At 44.9% G+C, this 9,672-nt stretch overlaps 1 protein-coding gene and 1 long non-coding RNA gene across 5 annotated transcripts in view; one reads left to right on the top strand and one right to left on the bottom strand.

Moving 5' to 3' along the window:
• The window catches only part of LOC103249766, a 16,381-nt gene extending 11,492 nt beyond the window's left edge, over positions 1–4,889 (top strand). For all 3 annotated transcript variants that reach the window (XR_503640.2, XR_503639.2, XR_503641.2), the window contains exon 3: positions 4,565–4,889. This is a non-coding gene — a long non-coding RNA (uncharacterized LOC103249766). The remainder of the gene's footprint in view (positions 1–4,564) is intronic.
• Positions 1–9,672, bottom strand: part of PHF5A (PHD finger protein 5A) — a 12,976-nt gene that overhangs the window by 2,001 nt on the left and 1,303 nt on the right. For both annotated transcript variants that reach the window (XM_008048390.1, XM_008048391.1), the window contains one exon: positions 8,825–8,991. In XM_008048390.1, coding sequence (XP_008046581.1) covers positions 8,825–8,991 — 167 coding nt within the window. The remainder of the gene's footprint in view (positions 1–8,824; positions 8,992–9,672) is intronic.

Raw genomic sequence — 9,672 nt, 5'->3', positions numbered from 1 at the left:
AAAAAAAATCACTTTGGATTAATGGTTTAGCCATTCACCTTATCACTAATCTTATTTGATTCACCATCAAGAATTTACTAAATACCTAGAATGTGCCCAGCAACCTGCAATGACACTTAAAATGTGTGGTGGCTCATGCCTGTAATCCCAGCATTTTAGGAGGCAGAGACGAGAGGACTGCCTGAGCCCAGGGGTTTGAGAGCAGCTTGGGCCACTGGGTAAGACCTCATCTCTACAATAAACCAAAAAAATTAGCAGGGCATGGTGGCACATGCCTGTAGTTCCAGCTACTTGGAAGGCTGAAGCAGAAGGGTGCTATCATATCCTGCTTATTTTTTTGGATTTTAGAGACAAGGTCTCACCAAGTTGCCCAGGTTGGTCTCGAACCCCTGAGCTTAAGGCAATCCTCTCACCTCAGCCTTCCAAAGTGCTGCGATTACAGAACTGAGCCACCGCTGCTGGCCTACCTTACATTTTAAATACTGTAGACTATTAGGTTTTATGTGTCCTTATTAATTCATCTAATTTGATATGTGGTCTTGGAAAGATGGCTGCTGACAGCCCATACTCTGATTTGTAATGACATGCTACCCTGGCCATTCGTGAGCTTGAGTGGTTTCAGTGAAGCCGCTGGGAAGCTGTGTTCTGCAGAAATGACTCCATCAGTTGATACGGGATGAAGGGAAGAAAACGGGAAGCTGTAACTTGTAAAAACCTTCATGGGTCCGTTGATTTTATTAAAACCCATGTCAGAGGAGTTTGATTCTTGTGATATTAGGATATAGAATGAATTAATCAAGCCCTTAGCCGTTTCTTTTTTTTTTGAGTTGGAGTCTCACTCTGTCGCCCAGACTGGAGTGCAGTGGCCGCTCCCAGCCACCACAGCCTCAACCTGCTGTACTCCGGCGATCCTTCCACCTCAGCCTTCCAAGTAGCTGGAACTACAGGCGCACGCTACCACGCCTGGCTGATTTTTTATTTATTGTAGATATGAGGTCTCGCCAAGTTGCCCAGGTGGGTCTCGAACCCGTGGGCTGAGGCAGTCCATTCTCCTCAGCTTCCCAAGGCGCAGGATTACAGGCTGAGCTACGGAGCCCAGCTGCCATTACATTTCTAATTCAGCTGATTTCTTTCTTTGGGGCTTGACATCAGTTACAAAAAAAAAAAAATTCATAAAAACCAAAAAGCCAACACTAACATTTTAAACTTTTCTAGAAAACATATACCATGTTCATTACATTGAGAACTTTTTTTTGAGTTGGAGTCTCACTCTGTCGCCCAGGCTGGAGTGCAGTGGCACACTCGTAGCCATAGCAGCCTTGACCTCCTAGGTTCAGGCAATCCTTTCACCTCATCCTTTCAAGTAGCTGGATCTACAGGCATGTGCCACCATGCCTGGCTAATTTTTTGATTTATTGTAGAGATGAGGTCTCACCAAATTGCCCAGGCTGGTCTCAAAGCTGGTCTGTGAGCTCAGGCAATCCTCTCACCTCAGCTTCCCAAAGTGCTGGGAGTATAGGTGTGAGCCATTGCACCTGGTCAAGAAATGTTTTTTTGTGGAGCCTGGTATACTGAGGGAGTCAGCCTACTAGCAGCTTGCTAGGTAGATCCAAGTAAGCAACGTAATCTATATTTAAAGTGTGGGTAAAAACGAGCCAGTAGCTACCTCTGCTGGACTAAGAAGGCCTGATATTAAACATCACATCTGCTGAAATGCCTGTTATCCCAGCACTTTGGGAGGTGAAGATGAGAGAATTGTGAGTCCAGGGGTTCAAGACCAGCCTGGGCAACTTGGCGAGACCTGGTCTCTACAAACAAAATAAAATAAATTGTTGGGGTTGGTGGCTCAGCCTGTAATCCCAGCACTTTGGGAGCCTGAGGCTAGTGGAATGCCTGAGTCCATGGGTTTGAGACCAGCCCGGGCAAATTGGCAAAATTTCTTCTCTATAATAAATCAAAAATTAAGCCAAGCTTGGTGGCTCAGCCTGTAATCCTGTGCTTTGGGAGGCTGTGGTGAGTGGATTGCCTGAGCCCGCGGCTTCGAGACCTGCCTGGGCAACTTGGCGAGACCTCATCTTTACAAAAAATGAAAAAATTAGCCGGGCGTGGTAGTGCGCGCCTGTAGTTCCAGCTACTTGGAAGGCTGAGGCGGAAGGATCGCCGGAGCTCAGCAGGTCGAGGCTGCGGTGGCCGGAAGTGTGCCAATGCACTCCATTCTGGGCAACAGAGTGAGACTCCAACTGAAAAAGAAAAAAAAAAAAATTAGATGGGCATGGTAGCAGACGCCTGTAGTTTTGGCTTATTGGAAGGCTGTGGCAGAATGCTTGCTGGAGCTCAGCAAGCTGATGCTGGGTGTGGCTGTGAGCTTGCGACTGCACTCCAGCCTGGTCGATAGAGTGAGATTCTAACTCAAAATAAATAAATAAATAAGCAAGCAAGCCAGGCGTGGTTACTTGGAAGGCTGAGGCGGAAGGATTACCTGAGCCCAGCAGTGGCTGTCAGTGTGCCACTGCACTCTAGCCTGGGCAAGAGCGAGACTCCTATTTAAAAAAAAAAAAAGCCAGGCTCGGTGGCTAATACCTATAACCCCACACTTTGGGAGGCTGAGCAAGAGGACTGCCTGCGTTTGCAGGTTTGAGACCAGCCTGGCCAACATGGCGAAACCTCGTCTCGACAATAAATCAAAAAACTAGCTGGTGGCACATGCCTGTAGTTCCAGCTACCTGGAAGGCTGAAGCAGAAGGACTGCCTGAGCCCAGGAGGTCGAGGCTGCTGTGGCCATGATAAGCGTGCCAGTGCATTCCACCCTGGGTGACAGAATGAGACTCCAACCCCCCAAAATAAAAAATCACATCACTTTAAACTCTAGAGATGCTATGAAATTTTGTGATACCATGGTAGCCTGAACTGTGCCTTACTGAGTTCTGCTACTGTGGGCTAGTAACTTCTCTTGGGATTCATATTCATCCACTGTAAAATAAGGGACTGTACCAGGTCATGATTTACAAACTGTATTTATAGAGCTCTAAATACTCCTGGGAGGTACCAGGTGATGGTATGGCCCATTCGCCCAATCTGCACAGCTGCTTTCTTTTTGAGTTGGAGTCTCACTCTGTCACCCAGCCTGGAGTGCAGTGGCATGCTCACAGCAGCCTTGACCTACTGGGCTCAGGTGATCCTTCCGCCTCAGCCTTCCAAGAAGCTGGAACTATAGGTACGTGCCACCACACCCAGCAAATCCTGTGGGTTCAGGCAGTCCTCTCACCTCAGCCTCCCAAAATGCTGGGATTATAGTCGGGAGCCGCTGCGCTCAGCTCTGTTCTTTTCTATAGTGTGGATTAAAATAGTAGGCTGTGGAGCCAGACCAACTGACTTCTGGTAAGTTACTTAACCTCTCTTTGTCTCAATTTAGTCACATATAGAATGACTAGAGTGGTAGAACGTACTTCAGAAAATTAAGAGGTGAGGGGATTTCCTGAGCCCACAGGTTCAAGAATAGCCTGGGCAACTTGGCAAGACCTCATCTCTACAATAAATCAAAAATTAGCTGGGCATAGTAGTGCATGCCTATATTTCTGGCTACTTGGAAGGCTGGGGTGGAAGGACTGCCTGAGCTCAGCAGGTTGATGCTGGGGTGGCTATGAGCATGTCACTGCACTCCAGCCTGGGCTGATGGAGTGAGACTCCAACTCAAAAAAATTAAAAAAAAAAAATTTTTTTTAATGTTTAGAACAGTACCTGCCATACAGTCAGCCCTTAATAAGCTGTAAGAAATTGCCAAAAACAAATATCAGTAATTTTTCTTTTCTTTTTTTGTTGAAGTTTCACTGTCACCCAGGCTAGAGTGCAGTGGCACGCTTATAGCCACTGTAGCATCGACCTGCTGGGCTCGGGAGATTCTTCTGCTTTAGCCTTCTTCCAAGTAGCTGGAACTGTAGGCATGTGTCCCTACACCTGGCTAATTTTTCTTGATTTATTGTAGAGACAAGTCTCACCAAGTTGTCCAGGCTATTCTTGAACCCCTGGGCTCAGACAATCTTCTTGCCTCAGCCTCCCAAAGTGCTGGGATTACAGGCATAAGGCACCATGCCTGGCCAATATCAGCAATTTCATAGTGGTTCAGCCTTAACCCCATCCCCACACAGGAGACTTAGATTTTACATATAAAAAAAAGATGGGGCCAGGTACAATGGCTCAAGCCTGTAATCCCAGCACTTTGAGAGGGTGAGGCAAGAGGACTGCCTGAGCTTAGGGGTTCAAGACCCGCCTGCCCTGGGTAACTTGGTGAGACCTTGTCTCTACAATAAACCAAAAAATATGCTGGGTGTGGTAGGATCACCTGAGCTTAGTGGGTCAATGCTGTGTTGACCGTGAGCATGTCATTGCACTCCAGTTTGGGTGACAGAGTGAAACTCCGACTCAAAAAAAAGAAAAAAAAAAAAAAAAAAAGCACCAACTGTATTAGATTAAATCCTTCCCAACTTCCTGGGCTTTTTCAGCATTTTCACTCATTGACACAGAGCTTTCCTTTTTCCTTGCCTAAACTGCTTTTTATTTTCTACAGGGCTTTTCAGTTGATCTCAAATTCTCCCAATGGTATGAGAAGGATGTTTGGCCTGGAATGCTTGGCTTTTGTTGAATAATCCTGTGAATGGAGCAAGTAAAAAGGAAGATGGAAGAATTATACAGGAACATTGGAGGATGGGTGAAAAAATATTTATAAGCAGAGCTAGAGGACAGTTTAAATATATCTGGAGTGTTTGCCTTGATGACAGGAGCTCTTTAGCGACTGTCCATTTGAAAACTAAGAATTTTGAGCTGGGCGTGGTAGCTCCTGCCTGTAATCCTAGCACTCTGGGAAGTGGAGAGAGGACTGCCTGGTTCAAGACCAGCCCGGGCAACTTGAAAACTCCTTGGCTCTATAATAAAAAAAAAAATTAGCTGGGCATGGTGGCATGTGTCTGTAGTTCTACTTGGAAGGCTAAAGGGGAAGGACCAACTGAGCACAGCAGGTCAAGGCTGTGGTGGCCATGGGCATGCCACTGCACTCTCACCTGGGCCACAGTGAAATTCCAACTCAAAAAAAAAAGATATCAGGTACTTGTTTCCATTATACTAAACATGTTTGTTACCAGTGAGACCTCATCTTTATAACACAATCAAAGCTAGTTGGCATGGTGGCAAGCAAATTGAGAGGCTAAGGCAGAAGGGTCACCTGAGGAGGTCGAGGTTGTGGTGAGCCTTGATTGTGTCACTGCACTCCAGTCTGGAAAACTGAAGGGAAAAAGGCCAAAAAACATGTCCAGTAAAGCATCACTAGAAAATGGCTAGGCACAATGGCTTATATCTGTAATCCCAGTATTCTGGGAGGCTAAGGTGGAAGGATTGCTTGAGACCTTGTCTCTACAAAAAAATTAAAAAATTTCCCGAGAGTTGGTGGTGTGTATCTGTACTCCCAGCTACTCAGAAAGGTGAGGTGGGAGAACTGGTTGAGCCCAGAGGTTCAAAGCTGTAGTGAGGAATATGACTGGGCCACCGTACTCTAGTTTGGGCAACAGAGTAAGACCCTGTCTCTTACAATAAAACACAAAACATCACTGCGAGATGCCTCAGCTGGGTTTCCATAGCAACAACCAAAGAGGACTCAACGATACTGGCTTTCTTTCCTGAAAAATGCTGTTTTAATCAAGTCCATTCTACGGCAGGAAAGTAAGCTACAAAAATTACCCTGAACTAGTGATTAAAAACTTAAGTAATACTTTTTTTTCTCTTTCTAAAGAGTCAAAGTTTTGCTCTGTTGCCCAGGCTGGAGCCTGGTGGTACTATCATGGTTTACTGCAGTCTTGAACTCCAGAGCTCAAGCAATCCTCCCCACTATACCTCCTGAGTAGCCTGTGCCTTGCTGTAGTAATACCCTAAAACCAACACAAATCATGTACTAAAATATCATACCAAATGTATATGTATACACATCTGAAATGTGGAAAAGACAATTGAAAAGCACAATTACTGAAAATGACATCTCTATTTCTTAGCAATGGTAAGACAAAATTATGAATGAGTGCCAGTGGCAAGTCCTGTTTTTTAAACAAATCAGAAAGTGAAGGCTGGTCACAGTGGTTTATACCTGTAATCCCTCATTTTGGGAGTCTAAGGTGGGAGAACTGCTTAAGGCTAGGAATTCAAGATCTGGAAAACACAGTGAGACCCTGTCTCTACAAAAAATAAAACTATTAACCACACATGGTGAGGTGCACCTGTAGTGCTAGCTACTCTGAAAGCTGAAGTGGGAAGATCATGAGCCCAGGCATTCATAGTTAATGAGCTACCACTGCATCGCCCCATTTCCACATGGGTGACAGAGGGAGATCCTGTCCGTTAAAAAAAAAACAAACAGGCTGGGCACGGTGGCTCACACCTGTAATCCCAGCACTTTGGGAGGTGGAGGTAAGAGGATTGCCTGAGCCCAGTCGTTTAAGACCAGCAGGGGCAACTTTGTGAGATCTCCTCTCTACAATAAATAAAAGAAAAACTACAAATGAGATCACCAAGCTTAGCTTACTGGTCTAATTCCCTTATAAATTATGAAAGTTGCAGGAAGAGAACAATAATAGGAGTTGCTTTAGTTATAGGAAGATTTCTGCATAGGAAAAAGCCTTGGGCACTTAATCTACATGATGATCTGTAAGGGTGAGACCCTGGATCATGTCACTGGACTGCTTTGTGTTCCTTGGAAACTAGTGCTGAATATGAGCTAGATGCCATCTCAAATGTCCTCAGAACATTCCTGTATAATGTGAAGTAGGGGAAGTGACATTTAGAATAAGTCTCAGGGACAGAATGAGGCATAAGGATCAAAAGGTATCAGGTCACACACCACATCCAGATGAGTCAGACAGCAATTAACATTTATTAACCATTATCTGGTTGCACACTTATGCCAGGTAAAAACTCCAGCTACAATCATGCAAAAATTCAAGAAAATGTTGTCCTCAAAATGCCTGGCCTCAAAAAGAATTTTTCTTTTTTTTTTTTGAGTTAGAGTTTCACTCTATCTCCCAGGCTGGAGTGCAGTGGTACTCTCACATTCACTATAGTCTTGACCTGCTGGGCCCAGGTGATCCTTTCATCTCAGCCTTCCAAGTAGCTGGAACCACAGGCGTGCACCACCACATGGCTAATTGTTTAATTTATTGTAGAGATACAGTCTCACCAAATTGCCCAGGCTGGTCCCAAAGAGCTGGGATTACAGGCATGAGGCACCATGCCCGGCCCAAAAAGACTTATGAAAAGACAATATGGTGTAATAGGGACACCACAAAGTTTAGTCAACAGGCTTGTCATTTATTACCTGGGAGATGGACTGTAAAATAGGGATAATAATCTGGCCAGTTGTGCTGGCTCACACATGTAATCCCCGCAATTTGGAAAGCCAAGATGGGAGGATCACTTGTGCCCAGGGGTTTGAAACCAACATAGGCACATAGACCTTGTCTCTACAAAAAAAAAAAATTTTAGCCAAGCATGGTGGTGCATGTCTATAGTCCCAGCTACTCAGGAGGCTGAGTGGGAAGGACTGCTTGAGCCCAGGAGGTCAAAGCTGCAGTGAGTCATGATCACACCTCTGCACTCCAGCCTATGTAACAGAGTGAAATCCCCAACTCAAAAAAAATCCTTAACAAATTAGCTGGGCTCGGTGGCTCAGCCTGTAATCCCGCGCCTTGGGAGGCTGAGGTGAATGAACTGCCTGAGCCCGCGGGTTCGAGACCTGCCTGGGCAACTTGGCCAGACCTCATCTCTACAATAAATGAAAAAAATTAGCCAGGTATGGTAGCGCGCTCCTGTACTTCCAGCTACTTGGAAGGCTGAGGCGGAAGGATCGCTAGAGCCCAGCAGGTTGAGGCTGTGGTGGCCGGAAGTGTGCCACTGCACTCCAGTCTGGGTAACAGAGTGAGACTCCAACTCAAAAAAACCAACCAACAAACAAAAAAAACCCCAAAATTATTGTGAGGAACAAGGGAGATAAAATGTATAAACTACCTATTCTTTGTTCATGGGAATATGAAGAATTAGCATCTTTTGCCTTATCCTAAATTAGATAACTGGGTATACTCTCTTAGCCTAGTGGGAGTATATCCTATTTCCTTTTGTCATGAGAAAACTAGCTGATTCATGGGCTTTATTCCCCCCAAGTACACTGCTGTCAGTAGTATCTAAAGAAAAAGGATAAAACTTGCCCGTGGCACTGGTCTATAAACCCTCTCTCCTGACATCTAGCTCAGAGTTAATAATAATAACTAGCCACTGCCACTACACAGTATAAAAGGACGAAACTATCATGAAGCAGGCCTATAATCAATTCTGCAACACTGAACAAAAAGATGTTCTTTATTCACTTAAAGTTGAAATGAACTTCAACTGTCCCTAATTCAACTTTTTCACTACAAGCACCCAAACAGTGCTTAGTGATAGTAGATTTAAGATTAGTGAGTGGCTATTATACACCATGCACTGTGCTAAGATTTACAAATGCAGGATGTTGTTTCTGAATAAGAATAATCATAGGGAGACATCAAAGGCATTGGGAGAAGAGAGAGCTCTCCAAATTACTAGGGCTGACAAAGATTTGCTTCCCTTGCATTTTGTGTTCTTGATGCAAAATAACTGCCTTTTATTGGACTACACCCAGTTTGACTCATAGAATTTGAAGAAATTATAACCTAGGTTACAGCTGGACATAGTAATCTCCACAGACCACACCAGATTGCTGTGGATGGCATAGTGTTAACGGAGGACAGGTCAGATGGAAAGCATATACACTCACATCCTTCTCCTGGATGGTGCACTCTTTACAGTAATAGGCATCGGAGACTCCCGGGCCTCCACAGATCACACAGCGCCCCTGGTAAGAGCCATAATTACACTCATCACATATGCGCACCAGGGTACAGGGACGCACATAAGAGTCACAGATCACACATTTGCCGTCACCTGTAAGGAAAAGACAGTGTAGTCATGCTCACTAGTAAGTACAAGTACTTCCTCAAATACTTTTCTCCTACCATAGAGAAATACACCAGTCCTTTTGAGAGTGACTTTAGGACCACTGTCTACTTGGGCAACACAAAACTTGGCTTACCAGTGTCCATCTCAATCCCTTCAACACACAAAAAGTTAGCAACTAACATATGTAGGCAGTGTAGTGGCTCATTCCTGTAATCTCAGCACTTTGGGAGTTGGAGGTGAGAGGAATGTCTGAGCCCAGGGGTTGGAGACCAGCCTGGGCCACCTGGTGAGACTCTGTCTCTACTATAATAAATAAAAAAATTAGCTGTGTGTGGTAGCACATGCCTATTGTTTCAGCTACTTGGAAGGCTGAGACAGAATGATTACCTGAGCCCAGCTGGTTGAAGCTGCAGTGGCTGACAGCGTGCTACTGCACTCCAGCCTGGGTGCCAGAGTGAGACTCTGACTCAAAAAAAAAAAAAAGAGGTTAAAAAAGCACCTGAGATACAATTGCTGGCAAAAACAGGAAAGGGTCATGTTACTCTGGCAGTTCTTCCTGTTCAGAGGTAGAGATGTTCTCAAAACCTAAATAGTCTTTTATTATTATTATTATTATTTGAGTTGGAGTCTCACTCTGTCGCCCAGACTGGAGTGCAGTGGCCTCTC

Source organism: Carlito syrichta, unplaced genomic scaffold (genome assembly GCF_000164805.1).
Source record: "Carlito syrichta isolate Samal-C Ts95f unplaced genomic scaffold, Tarsius_syrichta-2.0.1 Scaffold123387, whole genome shotgun sequence".
Classification (NCBI taxonomy): domain Eukaryota; kingdom Metazoa; phylum Chordata; class Mammalia; order Primates; family Tarsiidae; genus Carlito; species Carlito syrichta.
The sequence above is the reverse complement of the archived record's forward strand: the minus strand, read 5'-3'. Positions and strand labels throughout refer to the sequence as shown.